General features: G+C 38.3%; 1 protein-coding gene across 2 annotated transcripts; it reads right to left on the bottom strand.

Moving 5' to 3' along the window:
- Positions 1-30: 30 nt before the first annotated feature.
- Positions 31-27301, bottom strand: ZNF326 (zinc finger protein 326). Of its 2 annotated transcripts, XM_062613121.1 has the most exons (13): positions 27201-27301; positions 26685-26759; positions 20560-20686; positions 18121-18526; positions 15230-15428; positions 13560-13594; positions 12662-12749; positions 10534-10648; positions 9386-9533; positions 8990-9089; positions 6942-7072; positions 6627-6722; positions 31-752 (listed from the first exon to the last, which is right to left on the bottom strand). In XM_062613121.1, exons 1-13 carry the CDS (start codon positions 27214-27216, stop codon positions 594-596), a joined length of 1695 nt encoding a protein of 564 aa, XP_062469105.1. In that variant the 5' UTR covers positions 27217-27301; the 3' UTR covers positions 31-593. The 2 variants fall into 2 exon arrangements, with proteins under 2 accessions (XP_062469105.1, XP_062469106.1); XM_062613122.1 differs by lacking the exon at positions 26685-26759 and having other exon boundaries at positions 27201-27300.
- Positions 27302-27873: the final 572 nt, after the last annotated feature.

Genomic DNA, 27873 nt, shown 5'->3' with positions numbered 1-27873 from the left:
GAAACATTTAAGTATGGATACTTTAAGCAGTAACATTTCTTAAGTGTTTTATTGCTACAAATTGGTACATCGTATCACAAAAAGAGCTACAAGGCATATGATAACACATACTCTATTATACAGAGTGCAATGCAGTCCCCAAAACAGCCACACTCAACAGCACAATTTCTGAAGTTATTCATTCTGTACTAAGAGGTAAATAATGAGCTTATGCCATAGGGCATGTAATATATTTACCCCACAGACCTGCCTTTCTCGTCAACTGATTAGACCAAAAATTATTATTATATCCAACTTTCAATACACACACCAAAAAAAAATAGAATGCTTAAAAAAATATACAACACAGGGCTTTAATCAGCTTTAACAGTCAGTTTTCTACAAAAAGCTCAATTAAAATAATCTTGATTTTGTTTGAAACAAAATCAGAAATACAGAGGAATTACATAAACAAGTTCTCCATGGAATGGAATGCATGCATATGGTGGGGAATCTTCAACAACTTCATTGGAGACTATTAAAAAGTCTGAGCCCTCTTAGAGCAGAAATAAAAAGCTGTTTTGCCCCCCTAATATAGTTTCATTTTCTTGCACTTAGTTATCTTCAGTGTGGTCTAAAGTGAAGTCAGTTTGTTCTTCATTTTCTTCTTCCTCTTCCTCCTCTTCTTCAGCCTCAGCTGGTTCATCGGCTTTCTCCTCTTCTTCTGTCTGCTGCTCTGGAGCCTGATCATTCACTTCAAAAGGATTTTCACCCTGAAGCAGAAGATGGAAAACAAATACTGTCATATTTATTTGAAACACAAAATACTACTCATTGTTTCAATGAATGAAAAGGTCAGCCACTAAGAAATGCTGTGATATTTTATAAAGCTTTTTAAGAGTTTGCTTTGGGGTATTTTGGTTGGTTGGTTTTGAGGTTTTTTCCCCTCCAAGAAAATAAAAACAGATTTGATTTAAAATCAGCAACACTTCATTGGGATCCCAATAAACTGTTGTAATGAAAGCAGAAATGTCATTGAGAAAAAGCCAAAATATGCTACATACAAACTCCAGTCTAACTTGAACATTCAGTCAAATAAATTACATGGTTAAGTTTCAACATGTTTTTATGAAGAACTGTAACTGCTTCCTTTTTCTCCCCAGTTCAAATCAAATCTGAAGAGTTTCGTTCTGCTTTCCTTTTCAATAATCTTTATTCACTCCGAATAATTCTATCAAAAAAATGCAAACTTCAGCAAATAGAAATCCAGAATTAACTATACTGACTAGCCTGAGATTCATTCCATTGCTGATCTAGACAAATTATCAAGCAGATTTCTCAGAAAGTATTTTAAATACTCTATTTTCATATTTTCTCTATTTCCTACAATAATTCAAGACATACCTCAGCTTTCCCTTGTTTCAGATATTTAAGAACTATGATTTATCAATAAAGAATTACTACATGAAATATAGAAGAACTCCTTCGCTAAAGCTCCTTTCACGTTTAAACGGCTTACAGAGCAAGTCTGATCTGAACAGATCACATGAGCTACATGAGACTTGGGAATACAAGAATATCATTTAAAGGAGGATCCAAAAGGAAAAATTGAGCACTAGGCCCTTTGTCCTTTGTTTGCTTTAAATATTTTGCTTCAGTTACATTTTACAGTTGTTGAGTCCAATTAATTAATAGCCTAATCAAAGACATACTACCACATGTAAACCTCATGAATAAGGTAGTATTTAAACTTCTTTAAGATACTAAACTTGGCTTTTTTAGATGTAGATCCTCAGAGATTAGAAGTAGACTGTCATAGGTAAAGGTCAAGTACACAGAAAGCTGGTATCATAACTTGTATGAGCCCCATGAAAACAAGAAAAGCCCCATCTCATTTAAAACTCATGGTGCTTTTAGATGATCCACTATGACTGTTTAGCACCATGTGTCTATAGAACCCCAAGGACTATTTCACTGAATAGCTACAGACTCCAACACTGAAATATCAAAAATATTTGCTAGCTCTGTAATCCATTTCATGAAAAAAACACATGAAAAAAATGACTGCCCAAACCACTTCAATTACAACATCAATAGAAAGCATTGTGAAATAACAAAAAGACAGCATCCAAACCTTAATTCAGTAACGATCAGTGCAACTCCGCAAAAAATGTACTTTCCTTTTTGGACAGAAGTGTGAAAGACCCCTGAGTGCAAAGCTTGTGGTGCCATTTCTATGAGGTTTAGCAAAACATTGTAAATCCCAGTTGGGTACCGAACCAAGGATTTCAGCCAGACAGAAATAAGCTAACTACTGAGTTAAGACTACTTCACCTGGTCAGCTTCAAAGACATGTTCACCAGTAGCCCTTACAGAGGGAATACTTGCATATTAAGAGCAAAAGAAAACAAAAATGTGGCCTTTCTCTATAAATGATTCACAAAGAGATCAGAAGCCCTTTTACAGGTCTGATACAAAAGGAAATATTCAAATCCTCTCGCATCTAAATTAGGCACAATGATGAACTCTAGCTAAGGAATGCAATTTTAAAAGGACTACTTCCACACTCCTACAGATGACTTCTGACTGTCCCTGATTCTTAGGGACAAGCTACAGGAAACTGCTACATTTCACTCCTGCGAAGACAGTATGACTAACCTAGCGGAACTGGATTCAGCACACTACTTCTGCCTGAACACATCTCTACACAAAAATAACAAAAAAAAATAAGGTTGCTTTCCCCAGCTATTTTTTCCTGAGAAAAATGCATGTTTCAAGTACTCAAACTAAGGAAAAAGTTACTGTCCTCAAGGGGAAGATCCTAACAACTGTGTTCTTTTCCAGTGATGTAGCATCAGAGGCATCCAGTGCAGGATGCAGAGTCAATTTTGATGCTAGTTGATTCTGACAGCCACACTGGTCTCATCTTCCCAGATGGCTTTAAAAAAACAAAACGAAACAAGAAGCCAAGGACACAGGCAGACCACTGAACTGCTGCAGAAAGACTTTATGAAGCCTACAGATAAGTGGTTTACTCCCCAGAGATGCATTCTTTGAGTTCCTTGTCTCTAGAATATTTAAACTGCAGAGAAACCTTGTGAACTGGTATTTACAACCAAAGCTTTGGAATTTGTATGTTCTCAGAAACCACTCTATACATGTTTATAAAAGGTCTTACAAACTTGACCCAAAAAGTCTCCAAAGTCCACCTACCTAACCAGCAAACTTCTGAATGGCTTCAGTAATACACTATATCCCAGGACTAGCTGAACATGTGTTAGAAAATGTCAAACTCCATGACGCTTCTCTTGAGCAACATCCAAGCAGCTTTTAATCATGAACATCAACCTATCTAGGAAGTTCTAAATGGTCCAAAATTAGAGACAATCACGACTTCATCAAGCAGTAACGTTTTAACTGAGAAACAGATGATTTTTTTTTTTCCTCCTTACTATAAATGGAGTTGCTACAGGCTCATAAATCTTCTAAGATGATTGTTTCAGACTGGCTAGCAGGTGGGTTGTAGTAAATTTCCTCCACTCTTTACAATATGGATGGAAAAGAAGTGAAGAACTTTAAAAACACCTAACCATACAAAGAGTACACTGGAAGCATAAAAGGGTACCATACAAGACCAACACTGGGGAAAGAGAGGGCTCTTTAATAGAATGGCCAAGGTAAGAGAAAGCTTTCAAAGTTCTTCGATTAAAATACCCGATGAAGAAGATACCAAAGAAGAGATTAAGAGTAAAGGTTCCTTTCATGCAAAGGACAGGATGCAAACAATATGCTGTTAACTGAAGCACTGAATTGGATTTTCAAATACAGGAACTGGGAAAAAAAAAAAATAAAAAATAATGGACTAAGTGTAAAAGACGGTCACCATAAGAATCATAAAGATCATGTGCAAGGCTTGACAACTGGAATCCTCAGCTCTGGCACAGTAGTTTTCAGGAAACTTTGGTTTTTTTCCTTTCTGTTCCTAACTCTAGTCACTGACCGTAAGCATAACAAATATCGTAATTTTCATAAAAGACGAGGAGCTCCACTAAAGCCACATCATCAAATTTACTAATGCTGTCTTCCAGGAAGGTTAGACATAAACTGTAACTGACTTGAAACAAACAAAACCCAAGTAATTATCTTAGGCTAATTCCACACAAATCCTTCCATTTTCAGTGAACATGACAGGCACCTTTACTGTATTTAAAAGCTTCATAATTAAGTGCTTAAATATGAAAATATTTCATATCTCTGCTTTCCTTCTCACAGTGCAAATTAGAAGCATGTAGTTAAAGAAAAAAACATTAGTCAAGTGTTTCTAGAACACTACATTCCAAGATGTAAGTTCATTAAAAACGGCTGCATCTATCTACTTGCTTTCCTTTTGCACATACAACCACCACCATGTGGAGCAAACAACCTGTGGAACAGGAATGATTAAACCAAAGAGCTAAAAAGGCTTTCCATTGGGTAGAGGAGTAAACGACAGGTAGAATGGCATTTTATTCAAATGAAGTGGCCAGGGTGTCCCAAGGAAAACAGCAGTTGTTACTGCTTATCAGCTGGCTTACTTCAGAAGTCACAATCTACTCCCTCCTTTTCAGTCAAACATAAGCCAGACCCTTCAACCTTGAGAAGTCTTATGCAACACTACACACAGCACATATCCTCAAAATTGACAGTCAGCCAGCCTAAATTACATTCAATAGGCATTCTCCAAGCAGTTACTTGGCAGATTTGTGGGGCAATTGAAATGACTTAAGCAGAATTTTTCACACAAAACTACAATGGGGGAAAGTGGGTTCAAAATACTGACTGTGGTAGAGATGAAGGAATACTAACTCTCAGCAGAGTGTGTTTCTAAAAGACGGGGCTTCTGCCTCAACAGAAACAGAGCTTTCCCTAATTCAACTTCATCTGGGATACGCACCTCTTCTAGGCCACATGTTCAAATAACAAACTTCCCAATATGGACACAAAAATTTTCAGCAGAAAAATCTTTCATCTTATTGGCTCATGTGAAGCTATGTTAATATGAATGCATTAAAAAAAAAAAAAAAATCAGGAGTTACTGACCTGCAATTTTGTTCTCCTTTTCTCAAAGGCATTTCTGATGTTGATGACCTGCTCCTGCAATCTGGTACAACTCTATGCAACAGCCTCATAGGTCTTCCCTGCTCTGAATTTCCTCCTTCCATGCTACATATGCAGGATAGACAACACTTTCCAAACAAATGTTGGGTTTGAGTGAGCCTGGGTTTGTTTTGGGGGTGGCTGTTTTGTTTGGGAGGTAGGGAGCCTTGTTTCCCCAAGCCAGTCTGCCCTTCACCTCAAAGCAAGCTATTTTCAGCTGTAACAAGGATTTCCTACTCTCCTCGAAGACTGCAGGCACCAAATGCATGCACCACATGCTCCTTTTCATCATATGCTGTATAATAAAACTAGACTCTTTCAGTCTGCATTTAATTACACATTTGGATGAGGATGACAGGGATTTGCATAACCAGAAGCCAGATATCTCACTGAGCAGGTGCTGCTGAAAGCGTATTCAAAGTCAGGAATCAATTTCTCCAGGGAATACCAGTTCTGGCAGTGGTCTCCTTGTGAAGGCATTCTCAGTTTTCCAACTGACGAATGGCCATTTCCATTCCCCATTTACCAGTCCCCCACTAGGGGGCTGTACGGGATAACGCACACGCATACCAGGCCGTAAGGAAGACCAGAAGGGATGACTGGAAATAACATACACATTCCAGGCTGAGCTGTGACTTGCTACCTTTTCTGAACAGCTACAGAATAGTTGTTGGCTGTGTGAATCAGTTTCAGACCATATATAACTTTGCAGGACATGACTAATTTGGTACTTTAAGCCACAACTGATTTCTGCACTGGCTCACACCTTGTCATATTTCTACAACACAGTTATTGCTTTGCCTGAAAGAGTCTATTGTTTGGGCACAGACAAAATTATAAATCCATTAATAGTAACTACTAGAAATAGCTAACAATGGTACTATGGAAAAAGTCACCTTTGTTGGCCCAACAGAAAGAAACCCACGTTTTGACAAAATTGATTCACATTTGTTTCTCAGGCCATATACCTGCAACATAAGCTGCATGCCTTTTAAATTCTCTGATCATGACAAAGTCCTGTAAGCTTTTATCTTTTGTATGATCCCACAAATCCTAGAAATTCTACAGAACACAAAGTAGCCAAGTAGTGTGTGAACTGATCTTTAGTACAAAACCACATGCTAGAGCCTTTGCTTCTAGGTATCAAGGCTGACTCACCTGTAAAGTAGTCTGTGCTCCACAGTTGGTATTATGTACATAGTTATAGATACTACTGATGCTTTCTTTAAGCTTGATTTTCTTAATAAGAGCATCTAATTAAAAAATGACTACATATAAATACAAATATTAAACCAAAAGCTGTTAAATCCAATTTTGGCTGCAAACAATCTGAAATTACCCGGGACAACAATCTGAGACTGGCAAATTAAGTTACAAGTATATTTGATCTGTGAGCTACCTAGTAGGCAAAAACAGAAGACAGAGCACTGAGGTTAAACTCTTTACCAGGATAGAGGAAATAATGATACAGCAAACATTACTGATTATGCTTTTTCCTGTTGGGGTCTTACCTTCACATACAGCTCATATCGTGCCTTGACTATAGGATTATTCAAGATGCTAGTGGCAGTAAGAACACTCTCTCTTTTTATTTGTTCTCTGTAGGCCTAGGAAACAATTTTTACAGTGAATAATTATCATACCCCATTACAAGTGTCACACAAATTTGAATTCATGGCCATTATGTTTACAAAGTGTAACAAGGACATTCTAGCCTTCTAGAGAACAATGCCAACAAGAATTTACAAGTTACTTACACTGAGTCCCATTAACACTTCTCACCTACTATTAGATTATGCTTGCCTTTAAAAAGTGACATATCTTACTTGTTTTCCTTTTGTGTGATCAGGAGATTTTAAGTGCTGCTGAACAGAACTGTGTAATGCAGGAACATACACACTGCAAGCACTGCAGTGAACAGTCTCAACTTTCATCATATGGTCATCGGCAGTAACCCCTGCCAAAAAAAGATTCAATAAATTAACACAAAATGTGTTGTTATTCTAGGTAAGCAGAAGAGGTTTTGTACTATGAAACCAGAGCTCTCAGTTGTTAATCACGTCAAACTGAACCACACAAGAATGTTCATCTAAATTCAGGCATCAAAACTAGGCTCTCTGAAAGCAATGCTAAAGGAGGAAGTTTTGCACTTGGATACTCCAGCTCCTGTCCACAGACTATATATGACACTCGGGCATTATGTTTACTATCTGTGATTATATGAACTCCTACCTATCTAAAGAGGGAAATTAAAATCATACAACAATCAAATTGAACTATTTAAACTATAAAAATGCCATCTATTAAAAAAATCAACAATAACTATTATCCTTAATAATACACATTTTGACGCAAGAAACAATCAGAGCTTCACCAAAGCAGTTGGATTTACTTTCCCCCGCAAGAACTGATTTATTTCCTTGCCTCCCCTCACCACCAGGAGGTGCATGAATCCAACTCCTCTTGCAATTTTAAGTACTGCCATGCCAACAAAACATTCTGATCATGAAAGCAAACAGGCCCCCCAGTTCTTAAGGAAAGTACTGCATCAAAAGGAGCGTGACCAGCAGGTTAAAGGAGGTATTCCTCCCCCTCTGCTCTCGTGAGACCTTTCTTGGAGTACTGTGTACAGTTCTGGTGTCCTCAACATAAAAAGGACATGGAACTGTTGGAACAAGCCCAGAGGAGGCCATGAGGGTGATCAGGGGACCGGAGCATCTCCCACATGAAGACAGGCTGAGAAAGTTGGGGCTGTTCAGCCTGGAGAAGAGAAGGCTGCGTGGAGACCTCATAGCAGCTTTCCAGTATCTGAAGGGGGCCTTATAAGGATGCTAGGGAGGGACTCTTCATTAGGGACTGTAGTAACAGGACAAGGGGTAATGGGTTAAAACTTTAACAGGGGAAGTTTAGATTGGATATAAGGAGGAAGTTCTTTACTGTTAGGGTGATGAGGCACTGGAATGGGTTGCCCAGGGAAGTTGTGAATACTCCATCCCTGATGGTGTTCAAAACCAGACTGCACAGACTTGGGTGACACGGTTTAGTGCGAGGTGTCCCTGCCCATGGCAGGGGCATTGGAACTAGACAATCTTAAAGTCCTTCCCAACCCTAACTATTCTATGATTCTACTCAAAAAGGATTTGAAAGTTTGTTAAGATCCAGACTATATCAGTTTTTAAGTAGCTTTTAGAATTTAAATTCCAATTAAGGTAATATCCAAACACAGTTATTGCCTAAAGTAAAGTACTCAAACGGTGTCCCCTATGGCTCTAGCACATCCTTTGAAATCCTCCAAGCAAAGGATAAGGTGGAATGATACGGTACAGAAAGGCAGGGACATACAAAATGCCCTAGAAAACTGCCTGTAGGGCAAGCAAGGGGAAAAAGAAAAAAATTAGGCCAAGATGCATCTCGAGTAGCCAAGAAATTAATCAAGCTCCTTTTTTGTCAGTGTCCCTCAAAACCACTATTGTACTTACACTATCCAGATCCCTGCCATCATATTTGACTCTTATCACCTTACTGCTTTATTACACACTTTCTCACAATCTACCTTCATTCACCTGTTGCCACTCCTCATGCATTATACTGAGTAAGATGATAGCAAAGTCCACATAATTCTGTTTGCCAAGTACTTAGAACAATGTCATCTTACTTTCTGACATCACTACCTGGACAGCAAACATAAATAAGGCTTGCCATCTCCCATTGTGCTGACATTCCACATGGTATCAGAAACAAAGCAAGGAATCCCCACCAGGTAACAGAAAAGGTGTGGAAACTCATCATTTTGATTTTATCAAAGAAGAATGAAAGGAGAAAAGGACACGTAGAGATCCACAGTATGCATTTTCACATAAAAACCATTACTCACCTTCCATTATATCTTTTTCAGCAGCTTGAGCATTTTCTGTTTGGTTACTTGTCTGCTGCTTACGCAGAGCTGTCTTCTTGAATTTATTCACCATACATTCCTACAGAGAGTTGGGTAAAAAAAACCTCCAGCATGTTTGATGTATGATGGTTTATATTCCAGTAAGAATCTATACTTAAAACAGAATAGCCCTCTAATAAATAGCAATTAATTGCTTTAACTTCTTAAGGAACTACTTTGTCAAAGTAACACTATTTTACAGACTCTGAATTTACTTCAGTTTTTAATAACATGTGTTGTGCCAAAAGTCATCTGCAATGATAAATTAAGCACTGGTAAATTTTAAGGACATTCTAATATAAAAGCATTATATTGATCAAAAAGCAGTTGTCTTACATGAAGAAATTCCATGACTACTTTGTCAAATTTGGTTTGCTTCTGGATATGATCCAATGTTTCCTGGTGGGCTGCACTCTCCAGATGTGCCTCAATTTCTTTCTCTTCAAATGTTCGAAACTTGCAAAATGAGCAAGTAAATGCCATTCTAGCAAGAGAAAAAACAGCAAACAGTATTACTATTACAGAAGCATTCCTCCCTCTTTCAGCAAAACTATGAAGACTTGACAAACCTAATCAGAAAAGGGAAAATGTTCATTAAAGAAGCCTAAATGAAAAAGCAAAACTGCAGTATTTCACATGAAGGGTAACTGCTACAAGAGCCAAACATAAATGAGGCTAGTCTCAATATGAATTACCTATGCAGAAGATGAAAACTGCTGAAATCAGAAGCTAACCATTTAAAAGCCACATTATTCTGTGAGTTTATCTATCACAGCTCTCTAGTTTGTGTCACCTTTTGTAGGACTTCTCAGAGTCAAGCCCAGTTCATGATTTGCTAACTACAAATAATCAAAATAATTCACTTAAAGCTCATTTTAAAATTAAAAACTATATAATCTTTTTTAAGGAAATACAGCCACCTTAGTACAATGGCACTAACACTATGATCATATACTGCACTGATACAGAAGACTTTTGTACAGTGCTGGTCATTAGCCTGCTTGGCTGTGGAAAGACTAAGAAAAGTTACAGAACAATCTACTTATTTTTGTTATACAATAGCTCACCATACATAGGAAACCAGCATAAAGACAATTTTTAACAGCTTATTAAATCAGCATGAATTTATATTTAACTGAAATACATACTTCAAAAGCAGTAACATTCTAATCTGCTTCTCAACTGTGCACTGATGCATATTTTGTATTTTCTGATAGAGCAGAGGTCCAGTGAAACATCCAGTCTTCTAAGTCACAGGATTTGGGTGCTGGGTTTTGGTTCAAGATATTTTTCTTTGTTTAGACTAGTTTCTGGACTTTGTTTTGGGGTGGGGACTCTGGGGGGGCTGGGTTTTTGCTCATTTCTTCATTACGTTTTATTTTGATAAAATCAGTCCAAAGTGGCTTTGAGGAAATAAGACATATTCTAACAGAAGGATAAAGGAGAAGAAAAACACTGCCCACAAGACAGAAGGTAACACCAACCTGTATCCATCACCATATTTTTCACTGTTCTTTTCCCTTCTACGCCTTTGCTTCTCTCTTCTGGCCTCAATTCGGCGCTTTTCTTCTTCCTCACTTTTAGCTTCTCCTTTGCCATCTTAACATACAGAAGAAGGATTCAAAAGTTTTATGTTAAAAAAACCAAACCAAAACCACACAAAAAATAGCCGCACACCAAAAAAAAAACCAACGAGTAAAAGTCTCCATCTTCCCTGTCTCCTCCAGAAACACATTAGAATGCAGAGAAAGACCCTATACTGAAGTGGTTCAATGGCACATTTAAATGCCATAGAAGTTTCAGCTTGGTTTCCTCCTCTAAAGACAACAAATTTAAACTTAACTTAGTAGTTAAGGGGTTACACTATAGATTGCACTCATGAAATGAAGGGAATTCAGAGTTAAAGCAAACCCTACCCTCTTGTGCCTAGTTATTAAGAGGCCTCTTCAAGGAGGTGACCAGAAAAGGGTACCTGGGGATGCATGGTGAGAAATACATCACTTAAAACTCTCCATGGTTTTAGGGCACCATTGCTACAATCCCCTGACATAAAAAGAAAGTATCTAAAGCCATTCTCTTCTGCTGAAAAGGCAGTTTCAAAAAAAAAAAAAAAAGGCAAAGTTTCTCATAAAGAAGATGAGGCAGTGTTTCATTAAGGTATGGTACCCAGCCTGAACTTCAGCAACTTTATTATGTTTCCCCACTAGACTTCACAGAAAAATGTTCCAGAGATTTTAAGTTGAAGAAATAAACGAGTGAGAGCCAGAGGGGGTACAAACAAATAAATGACTACTTTTGCAACATTAAAGACTTATAAGGACATTGACTTTTGCCTAAGTGTACTTATACCTTTCCTATGTCTGCTTTAAAAGCCTACAGATAAAGGGAAACAATCAGAACATTACTCAGCTAGTAGTTTTAGAGCAGGAAAAAAAGGGTGCAGTTCTACCTTAGGAGAGAGGTCAGCCTCCATCCAAATTGTGACAGAAAGGAACATACAGCAGCAAAATGCAAAAAAAGACTCACAAGAAACTCTGTGGCTTTAGAAGTGTCACCGAGTACTGAGAACATTTCCACTGACTGACAGCTTTCGCCCCATTCCTGATTTTCCCAATGTTTTTCATTTTGCAGCAGAGTTTCAAAAACTATTCTAATCTCGAGAGGAGAAAAACTCCTATCCTAAAGATAGAGCCAATTCCCATTACTGATTTCAGGGTTAAATTTCACTTACTGTGTTACCACCATCCATGGAAATATGCAAAGGATCTCACTTTACTGCTGTAAAAATCATCTGTATGACATTCTGTGGAGTGAAATGGCCTATGCCTTGCCCCTAAAGCTCACAGTTCCAAGAGCCCATCCTGTTACAAGCTGAGAAATGGATGACCTGAATCTACAGATAAACTAGGACTCCACAGTGGGGCTCCCACTTCAGTATTTCAAGAAGAGAGACTCTGATCAGCTGGCTGCAAAATTCCAGCAGTCCTCAGCATCAGATTAGACTACATGTGCAATAGGGCAGCTCACAAAGGGAAAGGGGACTAAAGATAGTTTCAGCATTAACACTAGATTTCTTGTACATTTGTTTGAGATTGCTACAGTTAACACACTTCAACTGACTTCATGTAACTAAATAGATACTTCAACTGATTTTATGCAGACTAATAATTAACCTGTTTCATTAAGACAGCACATGAAATAGACCAGGTGTTCCTATGAGCAGCTCTCAAAGTTGACTAAATCCACTTACAAAAATGACTCGCCTACAATCTAAGGGTGAGGTTGATCAGCTAGTGGGATAAAAGGATATGGGTGAAGAATTGGTGGGATTAACAACATTTAAGCAATGGAATGGCAGTAAGTACAGAAGACCAGTACATTAAGAAAAACAAATCAAACAATAATATACAGAGATGATCAGAAAACAGAGAAAAAGGGATGGATGGTATAAACACTCATCTTCTCCATGGCCTGCATGTATAAACTCTTAAAAGAAAGAAAGCAATGCTATTTAGTAACAATTAGAGGTCATACATACAGGCTTACCAAATCTAACCAGTCACAAAAATACAATACCTATCATACCTTACTGGACAAAGCAAACTGACTTACCTCCAAAAGTCTGATATCCAAGATCATAAGCATCTCTTGTAAAGTCTTCATATATAACAACTGCACCACTTGTGTCCACTTCAATTTCCTAATAAAGTCAAATCCATAAACTTAAGAAAAAAAAAAACAACAAACCAATGCCATTCTAAATCCAGAAAAAGACAGTGATAAGTAGAAGATTACTGGTAACAATTAACTTGTATTATCAAATAACAGGAGAAACAGAATTGATTATCTAGTTACTCCATGTATAAACACTTCAAACTATGCATTTCTCCTTAACATCTTAAAGTCTTTGAGGACTATTTTCACAATCAAAATTCTGTGTTCCACATAAATACTCTGACTTCCAACTCAGACATTCACATACTTTGCTGAGAATACATTAATACCTCCACTCAAAAAGGAAAATATCATCCCAGTCTTTCAGCATGGAACTAGGATATATATACACACACTTAGCTTACTGATCACATTCCTACATATCACTGTAATTGATCTTTCTGTATGTGGGAACTAATCTTTGTACCTTATCAAAGAACATCTGTTAACATTGGTTCCTTTTTCATTCACCCCCTCTCCTTGATATGTCTTACTGTAAGTATTCATGTGACAGCTCTTTGTGCATTACAAGAACAGGTAGGGCCTACAAACAGACATGAAAATTCCTTTTCCAGGCTATGTGCACAAGCTGTATCTTTCACTAGAAATCAGTGAGGATTTCAGACTGCCACCAAAATAAGACACGTTTAAAAGTAGTGACGAAAAGATTTAAAACACACTTGTATAGTTAAGTGCCCAATTTTTATAACTGTAGTTTAATGATTATTCATCTTTAGGTATATTGTGCAAACTGCTGAAACAATCACAAACATTTTCCAACTCTGTGAACCTTTACCTCTATCGTAGAATCCTGGAAAGATGACTTCCTGCCTATAAGCAAAGCAAGGAAGAAATAAATAATGTGATAGCGCTGTCACTGTCAGTTCATTTTAAGGCAATAAGATACTTAGGAAAAAGAATAGGTCTACATCTACAATTTATCACATTTTAGTAATAATACTAAACATATACTTGGTTATCCTTAGGCATATAAACTGATCAGTCTTCTAGAAGCAACCATCTATATCTTAACATGACAAAACAGGAAAGCCGTGACAGAGAGGACAATATAATTTTGAGATGTATTTTCACATATATATTGCATAGAAATTGTATCCAGTTTTATGGTAGTTGTCACCCACTTAATTTTCACATACACAACACTGCTTAGAGCATCTTCCAATTCAAGTTTCAGAAAACTGTGTAAAGCCACCCAACAGTTTCTTCCTCCCAGTCTCCACAGGACAGGTTGATTAAAAGTGCATTCTAGCAGGCACCATCTACTCCACTTCTTAAAGGTAACATCAATATTAAATAATACATTGGTCCCCAAACTGTGGAAATCAGTGAGGGGAAGCATAATAAACTAGAACTGCCCTGTCTGAAGGTAGTTCAGAAAAGGAGAAAGTACAAAAGTACTGAAAGAAGAGCTACAAGGGAGACTTCTGAGATGTCCATCTTTGATATACCTGGATGTGTATTTTACAGATCCATTTCATCACAACAAAGCTGGCAAGTCCAGCAATATTATTCTCTATATAAAGAACAGAGGAACATGTTCTACACACCCAGTGCCTGAAACTTTTACAGTAGTCTTAAAATTAAAGAGAACAGTTTTGTAATACAGTGTGTAACTACAATTTTCACATGGAAGTTTCTGCCCAGTCTGTACCTTTACCTTGCAAGCTCCAAGCTGAAGTAATTTTGAATATGTTTCATGTGTGATTTGAAACCAAATCATATAAAACACTTCAGATCCAAATTACTGAGGGTATCATAAGCCCCTCCCCAAAATAAAGTCTGACTGCTGTACATGCCATTCATAATATTTAAGACTCAAACTGAAATTCCCTCAAATCAAGTAATTTATTCCAATTTCAGTGATATTTTTCTTCCTCTTTGCCTGCTACATGAAAATTATTAGATCTGTAGAACATCTTTAGGGAAGCTAAACAAACCAAGCACTACTAATACTTTGCAATTTGTATTTCCAGTATACCCATCATATATCCAGTTCTTCTCGTCATTACAGCATTTAATTTGCAAGAAGGAGCAGTCTCCCTTTACCATTCAGAAATCATTCTGTAGCAGTTTTCACTGTGTTCTCAGTTTGTCTCCCTTCCCCTCTCCTCTACATCCACAGCTTATACTTTTATTTTAGCTGCATTGCAGTTGATGCACTACATTTTACATTGAAGTATCTGGGCAGCAGGACCCAGCCTCATGCAAAGGCACATGGTAATATTTATCAGGCATCACCACTTAAGGCAACCTGAGATCTGATTTTCCGTAGTGAATATATGCCTCCAGGAAGCATTACTAAATCTGAATTAAATAGTCTTCAGCAGTACATATATAAGCACATCAAAATATCATATTCATTCAGCAAATTATCTTTGCAGTAGAAGAGTAAACTCATAGAATTACCAACCAGCACATATAAGAATTTTGGCATTTGTTACTTACTTGGTGATTTTTTCTGGCTCAGCTTCAAAATAGGTTTTGTCATTTTGGGCTTCTTGACAAATGTCCCAGCAGGTTTGTTATATGACTGTGGTACCATTTTTCTCTTTACTCCTCTTGCAGCAACTGCTGCAGGACTGGGTTTGTTGTGATAGTCAACAACAATTCCAGGTCTGTGCATTCCTCCAAAGTCTCCCATATGCTGAAAATTTGTTAAATCAAGAGAAAGGTATTAGTATATTAAATCAATAGAAATATAACATTTACTCGGTACAATAAAACCATGAAGTAAAATCTGCATTCTAGAGCAAAATGCAGGGGAAATATAAGCTCCCAGCTCAATGTTGTGCTCTGCAATGGCTTCGTGGATGTCTGTCCAGTAGAATGAACACAGATGTATAAACTGCGTTTCTGCTTATTCAGAACCATTGTCCAGATAATGAACATGTCTAACAGGGTAGGTATCTCAGCCTAATACCTTGGCTCCTCTCTTCAGATTCCCTAGATGATAAACAACTTCTCCCTTTGCAAAAAAAAAAGCAGAGCTAACCAACCTACTTCAGAGAGCAGCCGTTAAAAATAAAGTTGTTTAAATAAAGTTTTTTTTTAAAAAAAAAAGCTTCTTTATGCCAAATGATTGGTAGTGATTTAAAAATTAAGTAAAGAAGATTGGCCAGTGTGGAACAGTGATTAATTCACAGAAGCTCATTCTTTCTTTTACTTATCTTTCCACTGAATTCAGTAAATTAATAACGTAAAAACTTTGCCTGGAGGGAGCGATACAGAAGCACGGCAGCAGTAGAAATGAAAAGTCAGTTGAAAGACAAAACCTTTCTATTATCCCTAACACAATTCCTGTGCACATTTCTAAAAGTGCTGGGGATGCCTGCTTACAAAAGTTACCTCTCTGACATCATGCAATAACTGTGTAATCTGAAGAGGGAGAATATAGCTGACTGCAGTGTTTACAAAAGCTCTAATGTACTACTTAATTTTAACACAATTATTGATTTAATAAAGGGCAGACGAGCACCCACTGACTGGATGGGTGACTTGGATAAGCAGAAATATTTCTACTGACATGAAAAGAGAATTAGTATTACGCTATCAAAGTTAAAAGAACATAAAAATAACTTCAACATAGTTTGTGAAAAGCATGATTTGCTTTTTTAAGCAAATTTTAAATGACAGAATGTACCAAACCAGAAACTTTTCTTAATGAGTCCATGCACAAGATCGCCATGTTAATTTATTTAGTTGAGATAGTTACAGAACTACCTAACATGTACATTTACACTGTATGCATAAATTTGACATGAAGTATGCACTTGGATAATTTCAATACCTGTTTTTTAACAGTCTATCTATTAAAGGTGCAATGCATTTTACATCTGGCAAGTAGTTTAGCCTTTACATTCTATTACATAAAAGACTGAAGAGATACATTTCAAAAGCAGAACAAAAAAGAAATAAGGCTACTTGGTTGTAACTGCACAAAACTTTCAGATCTATATGAGTTCTGAAAGGATGGCATCCAAGCTTAAGAACCTAATGCTTTCAGCTTTACCAGAAGGGAAATATAAAGATTAGAACATATTTCTCACACAATGCTATATGCTAGCTAGCAGCCATGTGCAAATCTGAGCTAAAACTTTCATATGGCAACTAGAATACTCAAGAATGCTGTGAAGGAGACTTTCTGGAACAAAACCACCACACAATTAGGCACTTAAAGGACCCAGTGAAAATAACCTTCCTCTATACTTCAAGCTACAAACAAGTTGCATGGCTGAACATTAAAGAATTGCTTTCCAAAGAAATATGGCACACTTAATTTAAAAGATAAGTTACACCTAGAGGCACAGGCAGGAAAGTGTTCACTGAACATTTTGTGCTTGAAACAATCATAATTGGGATTATAAAACCAAGATAAAGGGACACCATCAACTTAAAGTTTATTCTTCTGTCCAGATTTCTTTTATTTCCTTCTGTTGTATTCTTCCCCCTCTCCAGCCCATTTAACATCAAACATTACTTCTCCAAACTGTGACCCACTATTTTGTGTACAGTTAGTCTTCCTGTTTCTTGGTCATACAGTTTTTACATCTTACATTGGAAAGGAATCCACTGAAAAGGAGTTAGAACATAAGTCTTCAAAACAAAAGGAATACAATTAACAGGACTAGGCACATTATTTGGAAATTAATCTTAATTCTGTGAAAGGACCTGATTTCAAGTTGATGGCATTCCTTTAACCATGCTTTAATTTTGAGAAAGAACCACTGTAACTGCAACCACCCACCTTTGCCATTTCCTCCCCATCACCCTTCCAACACACAAGTCAGTGTAAGAATTAAGTTAAAAAGAAGACTTGATGTTTGATAAAGCACATGTTCAACATATTACAGAATTAACTAAGATTTTCCTTTACAGGAAACAAAAGCTACTCTAGCATTCACAACTTCGGTTTTATTTTTTGCTTATACATTGCACCTTTAACCTACTCAAAACTTCAACAGACTTTGAATTAAAACTTTTACAATATCCAAGAATTTCCCCACTAGCAGCAAAGATGCTAGTGTTTACAAGGAAAAATGCAAGTCCTTTTAACCCCTTTTAGACCAAACCTATTATCTTCACCTTTCAAACAAAAGGAGAGATTTAACAAACCTTATCAACTAGTCTTCTATTACTCATTACTTTCAACAGAAAGAGGGACTGGGTTCTACTTGAAGACAGCTTCAAGGGGGTAAACATTGTCAACCATGACAGTTTGCTTAGACAAAAAAAAAAACCCACACTGTACCGAACAGTGCATTCATTTTAAAGCAGTGGTCTTGAAAGGGTTTAAAAGAGTGTCTAGTGAAAAGAATCTGAAAAGATTCTGTACTTACTCCTCGGCCTCGGCCTCTGCCTGTTGATGGTCCTCCAAAAGCATCATAGTTTCTGCTTCCAAATCCACTTTCAGGATAAGCAGGCGTTCCTCTCCCCCGAGAGCCTACAGGTGCAGGCTTCATATGGGGTGAAGAAAAACTGCTGTAGGAAGAGTAACTCTCTCTTCCTCTGTCCTCCATAAACCCAGGCCTCAATTTTGAACGGGAGTAAGGTGCTTCCCAGCTAGACCCGCCCTGGTTTCTACCTCCGAAAGAGTCAAGGCTATTCCGGTAGGAGTTGTCAAATCGACCACCATAACTACCTCCGAAGCGGCTTTGTTCGGGTTCATTATAACCATAGCCAGATCTGTACAGATCTCGCCCACCCAGAGAAGACCCGGAGTCGTAAGACTCATAAGGTCCAAACCTGGAAAAGTTGCACAGTGAGGAGAAAAAAAAGTAAGCTTACTAATGTTATACATTTCAAAAGACAAGTTATCAGTTGACATTTATCAACTAAAATCAATTTATTACTATACTGGTCCGTACAATTGTTATTGTTTAAATCTTGATTAGGGCTGGGCAAATCACACTATGACCAGATAGAAAGCTATCTGAGCCATTTTTGCTAGGAACAATTCTAAAGTTCAGTATGCCTGAACTTTGTTGACTTAGAATTTTCAGCAACATTCATATACTAAAACATTAGAGCCCAGCCCTAGTCTCACAAAAATAATCACCTGCAGACATTCATAGGCTAGTCAAGCTCTCCTTTCTTCAAAATCATGCCCTTGTATTCTAACAGTTAAACAGCAGTTAAAAGGCAGCTTAGCTCTGAACTGAGGAAGAAAAGAACATTTTTTTAGTGGTACAGACATGAGTCTTAAACACCCACAGTTCTACTTTTAAAGGAAAAAGACACATGCTCTCCCATTCATATCTGTACTTTTTGGAAATCTTCCCTGTAAAATTCTGTCTCCCAATCAAAAGAGTTCATGACTGTCCTTCTTTCACTTACAGCCCATTATCAACTCAGGATTTTGAAAGTCTACCCAATGCATGCACAGTGGATGTGAAAACAGTCCTTGGAATTTTGGAATAGAGTAACAAGGAGCTGAAATCTTTAGCTACTGACCCAGAGTTTGCTTTGCCTGGTGAAGAAGGGGAGGATTGTCAGGCTAGAAATCATCAGTATTTGTAACCACACGGAAGGGAAACACATTAGTGTCCCTGCAGAGTTAAAATAGGGTGATTCAGTAGGAGCTGGGAAAGACAACCCCTTGACTGATAAAATATAAACTAGAAGAGACTCAAATTGATAACGGTATCTACAGTAAGCTGAATGTCTTCACTTTAGAACATGTTAGTCTCAGAAGACCCAAAATTACACTATCTACAAATACGGCCCATGCACAATATTAAAGTTACATGGCAAGAAACATTTTGGTGTTCAAATAGTCATTCAGCCTCAATCATATGCAGATTACTATATGGTAGGTACAGCTCATTCCTGAATCTCTGCTCAGACTTTTAAGTCGATCTTGTTGTTCATCATTAAACAAATTATACTTAACTAGAAAGTTTAACAGAACCGTGCAGCAAAACACAACACTTCTCCAACCTCCCTGCTTAGTACTGTCCTTGCCCAGTGGCACCACAGTGACTACAGACAAGAATCATACAGTAGTCTGGCTACAGCCAAACAAGAGTTCAAGGGCGCACACAAGAAAACCATCAGATTGTCTAAGTTTTCTTCACATTTTATTTCCTCCAAGATAGAATCACTACTCTGAAAAGCATGCTTCTTGAAATACAATATTAAGACCTAAATCAAATCAGCTGCTCCCTACTGTTTTTATCTGAAAGAGCAACAGTAGTAGTATCCTAGAATTAAATACGCAACTTTAAAACCACTGCATCAGAATTTATGAGACCAATCCATCTTACAAAGCAGCCTAGAACATGCACACTGTTTTGAGTATAATCAGTACCTTCCAATGAAATAATCTGGACATGACTTTCAGATTCAATACCACGATCATTTGAGCACTGCACATTCAAACCGAAGAACATATACCCTAAATGTTCCTTGAAAACGGAATGTTGATAGATTCAGTCTAAGGCACTAAACCAGACAGGTCTAGTTGGCTATGTCAGAAATGGTACGCCAGGCCAATCAGTTACAAATTGCTAGCCATTACTGAAAAAGAACACTTTTTCCATTTTCATTGAAAGACGCATTGTTTCACTGTCAAACTTTTCCACAAAATGCTGATTATGACAAGAATCTAGCTCTTACACTTTAGTGTTTGCCAGTATTTACTGAAGACGAAGACTCAGAACGAAAGTGTTTATACAAAATCGTAACAACATGCCTCAGGAACACTTAAGTTAGAAGACAACAGTTTCAACTTAAACTGGATTTGATCAATTCTTGGGACAATCGAGGGATTATTTTACCTGTTACCACCACCACCACCTCCTCCGCCTCCACCTCCATGACTCTCCATCCCATAGGATTGGTTAAGGTAAGAGTCCATGGATCGTGGGCCACCATAGCCTCCATGCCCATAATCACGGTCCATGTCTAAAAAAAGAGCAGAAAAATGTTTATAAAGAAAGCAAGCAAGAAGTCTTATTAATTAAACTAGTTTAAATTCTTCACAATGTTTATAAACAAAATACAAAACTGCAAGTTGCAAACCAATTTTGACACTGTGCTTAGGGAAGCTGTGTGTCCGTCATAATCTGAGCACCTCTTAACTGAGGTCAAGCTCGTATCTTTTTTTCCCAGTAGCGGGTAATTGTTCTATCAGCTGGAATTCAGACACAAGTTAATTTAAGAGAATTAAATGAAGCAGCACAACATAGATTATGTCAGAAGTTAGTGGAGAATTAACACCATTCCCACACTTTAACAATACACACAGCTCACAGGCATCTGCTTTCACTATCCAACATCATGAGAAACCTTCACCCACACTGACAGAGACCCTGGGTCAAGGTTACAAGCTGTTATGCTGCAGTGCAGACAGTATATAGGCTACAGTCAAACAAAAGAATTTTCTCCACCTAGCACAAACAAAAAAATCCACCCAAATCAGTACTGAGTCGCAGCTCACTAACAGCGCTAAGATGTTGGTATTTCGGAGCTGAACTGATGTCACGCATGACATCTTTATATCTAGTAATGAAGCCTGGTAAAAGAACCAACTTCTTTCTCAACACTGGAAGTCCTATGTAGAAGTTCTGGTTAACTAACCACAATTCAAAACACCGAAACAGTGCCACAGATATGCCTAATGATTATTATCCACTGCCTCACTTAACAAACACAATTTGCACTTCACTGGCATTCAAGTGACCAAAACTGCTTTCCAGTACCAACCAACAATAACTTTTGGCTAACACAAAGAAAGCCTGGCAAGTGAAACCTCACAGAGAAGGAAAACACAGTGAACAGAGGAAGAACAAAAACAAAAGCACACAGACTTGTCCACTCTAACCAGAGAGTATTTATATATTTCAAAATCTCCAATTGTAAACCACTAACTTTTCCAGAAGATAACAGGCCAATAAGCTCACTTGAAGTCAGAAGAAAATGTTCCTGTTTAAAGAAACACAGTCATTCCCTGCATATCATTCCATGAAAAACACTGAACTGATGAAAATAAGTACACATTCTAGTTCCTGTTTGTACCAGCTTCTTGTTAGCACCAGGCAGCCATTGTAATTTACTTTCTTACATCTGTCAACAAGAATTCTGCACATTCTGTATTGGAGCTGACTGTATCACTTTTACACAGATGTCCTTAGCATGCCCAAATGCTACAAAATTCCAGCAAAGTAAGATTTGCTGACTTTTTTTTTTTCCTTCTAATGATTATAGACACTTTCTAAAACCATCTAAAATATTTCTAAAAACCTTTGAATATGGAAATCACATCACAACTTCGCACATTCTGAACAGACAAAGACACTGCAGCAAAGTAAGGTAATCAGTAAAATTCAGTTTCACAGAAACTAAGGTTGGATGATCTCATGGTCAATCTCTGATCCAAAGAGGGCTTTGTTTGATTGTTTGGGTTTGTTTTGTTGGTTGTTTTTTGTTTTGTTTTAATGATACAGTATATATAATCAAAAGACACTGACATTCTGAAAACTGAAATATCTGACCTGCAAGCACCCAACAGTTTACCCTTTGTTTCACCTGCTCCTTATTATCTACAGACCCTGAGATGGAACAAAAGTAACTAGGTTAAGTGCTGAAGAGGTGAAACAAATCATTCAACAAGGAAGAACATAACATACTGTCAAGATCCCTGCCACTGCAACCCAATTCTACTACAGTGTAGTAAACTATACTGTAATAGAACAGTGACCAGTACTCTTCATATGCCAGAAGTTCACCAGTGGGAAAAAAACAAACATTCACACACAAAAGAACTCTTCCAAAGACAGGTTTGAAGTACAGCCTTGAAATTAATTGTCTAAAAGTTTTAGCATGACAGCAAACACTAAAATATGTTTTACAATCACAGGCTAACCTCCGACATCCACTTTTGCTCAACATTCTCCTTACTCATCCATGTTCATGTCATTTAACACCAACAGTCTCGCTGTAAAGTTATGCCAGTCCCCAAATCCTTAAACCACTGCCTTTAGAACACCACCACTTCCTCCCTAACAGTGAACAACTTACTCATCCTTTCCAGACCCACTGCGCTGCATTTAACCAAATTATAATACACTCACATTTGAAAAGATTTAACAGGGATACAAAAGATACTGAGAAATGAAGAGGGTTGATCACTTGCATCATTTTCTATTACAAGAAACTGGAACAAATGAAACTTAATGAGCTAAAAACTTAACTGGATCCTTTTTCACAGAACACTGCTCTGTGACAAGAAGTTACTAAAAATTTACATGTATTCAAGAGAAATTGGATAAACCCACTGACAACAAATTCAGAGAATGCTGAACACAGACTACAACTCTGGTTCAGAAAGCCTCCAAGCTGCAAACTAGTGAAGGCACATATATATACACCAAAGAGGTACTTGTACTATTCCTTCCACATCTACAAACAGCCAGCAACATACAGGATATTGGTGAGGTGGGACAGACACATCTTTGATGTGACCTAACAAAGGTGATGTTATGAACTCCTTCTGACTATTGCATTAACTGTTCTAGGTTGCTGAGAAGTTAACCTGTCCAGCCACTGGCCTCCTGGTTCAGTCATTAAGTCAGCTGCTAACTTTGCTGAAGACTTATAAATTTTATACTTCATGCCCAGAGCTTGACAAAGACACTACATTCAAATAAAGAAGTGCAGCATTTCTTTGGGAATTAAGCTTTTCTTTGCTCTACAGTCTGCTCTCCAGATAGGCTTTATCCTAAAAAGAGGGGAAACGTACAAGCAGACAGTAAATACTCACCTAGGTGAACTAAAATAAAAGTATTCCAATTTTTGAATGTGGTAGCTGATTAACAATCACTCACACGGCTTTAATTATTACAATCTCAAGGGTAAACAGCTTATTAGTTGACAAACCCCCCAACCACATTCATACTGGCCTCTTTCACACTTTTGATTTTTATTCTACTAACTAAAGCAAGACAGATAGATATTAAAAAAGCTTTATCTGCACTGAACAATTTCCTCTGCATGTAGCCTGCTCCCTCCACACTCGTATGTTAGCTCTGGCAGTCACCACCAGTGGAGATACAGAGAAGCTGCCTGTCTGTGCAAACTACTCACAGTAAATGTGAAATTGTTTCACATGCCAAGAGAACATGTGCTTAAGCAGTAGAGAAAAAGCACCAGGAATTGTACTACATCTTAAACAGAAAATTCAAAAGTGTAATACTGAAGTTTAAATAGCAACTATGTATCAAAGAAAACTTTGATGAAATACTGCATCTGCTTTTCTATGAATACTACAGAGGGAAAAAGAAGAACATAAAGAAGTGGTTCATATTTACCCCTGAACTGGTATTTATTTCTGAACTGAGGAAGGCACTGACAAAGTTTCTGAAAAAAAATAGTTGGCTGAATGAATAGACCAGGCTTTGATATCTGTAGCTCTTGCATAAAGAGTGTGGATGAACAAGCTGTTAAAGTACACAAACAGAACTGCAAAGAATGATTTCATTTTTCATTGCAAGATCATACTTAAAAAGTATTGGGGTAAGGGAGAGGGGATAAGAGTTGTGTCAAAGGGGAAAAAAATGTATTACTTCTAAAATAAAAAAAGAACGGGACACTAAAAGACAAGTTCAATTTACATATTAAAACATTAATATGAACATATGCCTTCAGGGAAAAAAAAATTAAAAAAGCCATATCTGGTAAAGAGATCCTTTAATTTTTTCCTTAGGAAGACTACTAGAAAGTTAAACATGTAGTAGATAAGACTCAGAATCCTTTGGTACAAAAAACTCTATTTAAAAGATTCAGATCAGAAAATGTTGAAATGATGTTTACAGCACAAAGCAACAAAATCATTTTCAGTGTTCTCCATGTGGAGCATATGAAAAGGCTAAGAAGAAATGAAGAACATCTTGCATCTTTAATTTAGTTAAGTATTAAATTAAAAAAAGAAACTTCAATAAAAGAAAAGTAATATTTAAACAATTAAAAAAAAAAATAGAAGTACCAGCTTGAAACAAGCTGTATTTCCTATATTTTGTAACCAGAATCGACAATGACCACAACAAGCTTAAGGATCCATTGTGTAATAGTAAGCAACATTTTTTTCAGGCATATTGCATTTTTCAGAACACCATGCCTACTTTAAGATCACAACCTCATCATTAGTTAGAAAAGTTTTAACACATCATTGAATCCTATGCAGAACAAGGAAACAATCCAACAAAGCAGATGAATTTTAGGAATAGCAGCAAAAGCCCTTCCCCCTTCCGAATTAAAAGGACACTAGTTACAGTAATCAAAATATTAACATGCTATTACTATTAACAGAATTTATTCTACAGGCCATGTCATCTCTGTCTCAAACCAAGTCATCCACCAGCAAGGAATAGTGGAACTACAGCAGTCATCAGCCATCCAATAAAAAGTGCTTCACACTGGCTAGAAGTTTCCAACAGGAAGAACTGCGCCAACAACTCAAAAACGGGCAAAGATGAAAACTCTCAACATCCATCCTCTATTGCCATCTACTGGACCCCTGCAAAACAGCCTTTAGCCCACTGTACAGAATGGAAGACAAAGCTTTATGCATGCCTTACTGACGTACATACAATGCATAAACATTAACGTGAGACATTAAGCGGCATACATCATAATTAAACTGGTTTAATAATTATGAATAATAGAAAGCTTAATTACCACAATGAAAACTATTATTACAGAGGTATGCAAAAAGAACAATCTAACTGTACATATATTTGATTGGTTACTTCCCATAGGATGAGCCTGGATTCAGTTTAATACTATTGCCATCAGATCTCAGAAAAGCAGGTTCTGTTTAACAGCTACAGTGAATATTCCAATAAGATACTTAAACTGCAACTTAAGGAAAATCTTTTCTACTAAAAAACTAGAGGCTATTTAATTAGGAATCAATACAGAAGATTAAAAAAGCAGGGCCACAGCATTCGTTTCTTTATTTTACTATGAAGTAAATGCAAAATAACATGATCGAAAAAAAAAAAGCAAGTTAAGACTCAAGGAATGTATCATCAAAATGATCATACTGCAATCAAAGGTGCATCTGTTATTTCTGTGTAACAGTCAGCAAGAGTATCAAGAGATACAACAGTAAACACTTGAGACGTGTAAATGAAGCTTATGGTCAAGTTTTTATATTAACATCCTTTTAGTATCTGCTTGCATCCTAGCAGGAGATGTCAAAACATTTCTTGAGTCTTACTAACTCATAACCTTAATAAATCTTACAAATACATATGCATTTGTTTTTGTTGGATCTATGTGGTATTTTTGTTAGTACAGAAATAAGAGCTAGCATCTGCTGTATCATATTTCATATAAAATATTGAAATAGTTCCTATCCATATATTTCATATTCATGTGAAAATGCTTCATATATGAAATATGAACATTTCATGTTCATATGCTATGTTAAACTTAACTAAAATGACAAAAAAAACCAAACCACATATCAAGCAGCTTCAAGTTCTGCTTTTCCACATCTGTATGAACAACAGAAGCAGTAAGAATCAAATACAGTAGTCCATAAGACTTGGTTTGTTTTTTTTTCCCCACAAAAAAAAACACACTGATTTCTGCAAAAAGCATAATCATGAGAAAAGTCTGTAATCCCCCTCCCCATCCCCACTCCTTGATCTCACTAGTTTGATTTGTAACACACAGGAGTTCATGTTGACATGCCCAAGATGAAAATCAAGTCTCGCTCCCAGCCAGTCATAACTCCTCCAGAAAACAACATGTTCAGTCAAACCACATTACTTTAATAACCCGTTTGAATATATTTTATTTATTTTTTAATTAATTTTTATTTTTAGTTTTGCTTTTGTCAACACTGACTGTTTAGCCCCAACTCTTTTTACAGGTTAGACGTATTTATAGCTCATACCTGAGACTGACCCACTGGGCATGTTCACACCACAATGCATGGGGGTATCTGGGAATCTCCAATCTCTGTCTTCAGCTGGAGAGGATGGGTCAGTGAGAATGACTTAGTTCTTAACAAGAGCCGGAGGGGAGAGACAGGGAGCCGCACCAAGAGGCGGCTCTCTCTCCTGTCGGATCTCCAGTCTCCTGACACGACCCCCTCACGGAGCTCGCCCCTACCTCCCCCCACCCGCCTCCCGCCCTCCCCCGCCGCTCGCCCCGCCGAGGGCCACCCCCTCCCGCGCAGCCCATTCCGCCCGCGCCGCCCCCCCCGGGAAGGCCCTCGTCCCGCGCAGCCCTCCTGCCGCCGGCCGCCGCTCTCCCGACCCGGGAGGGGCGGCGGGGAGGAGGGTGGATGAAGGGGGGGGTCCTGCGCGGAACAAAGCGGCCGCTGCCATTTTGAGACACGGCCGGGCCCCGCGGCGGCAGCAGTGGCAGCGGCCGGGCACTATCCTTCCTCTGACGAGTGCGCCCTCACCTTCCCCGTAGTCCATGGCGGCAGCGGCGGCGGCGGGCCTGGCTCTCCCAGACGGCGACGACGGCGGCGGCAGCACTAGCTCCGGCTTCTCTCAATGGCGCTTTCCCCCACACTAAGGAGAGGCGGGACCGGCATGCGACACAGCAGCCACAGTGGGCGGCGATTGGCCTCTAGTGCACGTCACGTGAACAGGCCGACCAATGAGAAGACGGGACCCATGACCGGCGGCGACGTCGCGTGAAGCGCGGGATGCCTGCGTCGTCCCAGTCACGAGGGGCGGGCTGCGCGGCGGCCATCTTGGGGCCTGGCAGCCGCCATTTTGCGTTCTGGCAGCCGGGCCTGTCAGGCGTGATTATTAGTGGCGAAACATCCAAACCTTTATCGTTACACTCACACCCCGCGGCGCCCTGGTGAAGTGACCACTGCAGAAAATACTCCCCTCTGTGCACAAGGACTAAAATCCGCCCTTGGGCAGAGCTAGGAGTCAGGCAGTGCCTGGCGGGAGTGAGCCTGAGGGGGTTCCCTGCAGCCCCACAGCCCTGGGTGTGAGGAGCCCTTGACAGCTCCCAAGGCGGGCTGCTGCCGTGTGCAAGCCGGGTTATGAAATAAAACGCTTATTTAAGCAACGCCACCCTTGTACTGATCCCCTTCAGTGAACCTAACGTGTGTAACA

The sequence above is a fragment of the Pezoporus occidentalis genome, unplaced genomic scaffold (genome assembly GCF_034315485.1).
Source record: "Pezoporus occidentalis ecotype Australia unplaced genomic scaffold, CSIRO_AGI_Poc_V1 ctg164, whole genome shotgun sequence".
Taxonomy (NCBI): Eukaryota; Metazoa; Chordata; class Aves; order Psittaciformes; family Psittacidae; genus Pezoporus; species Pezoporus occidentalis.
Note: the sequence above shows the minus strand (reverse complement) of the source record. Positions and strands in the feature narration are given on the sequence as shown.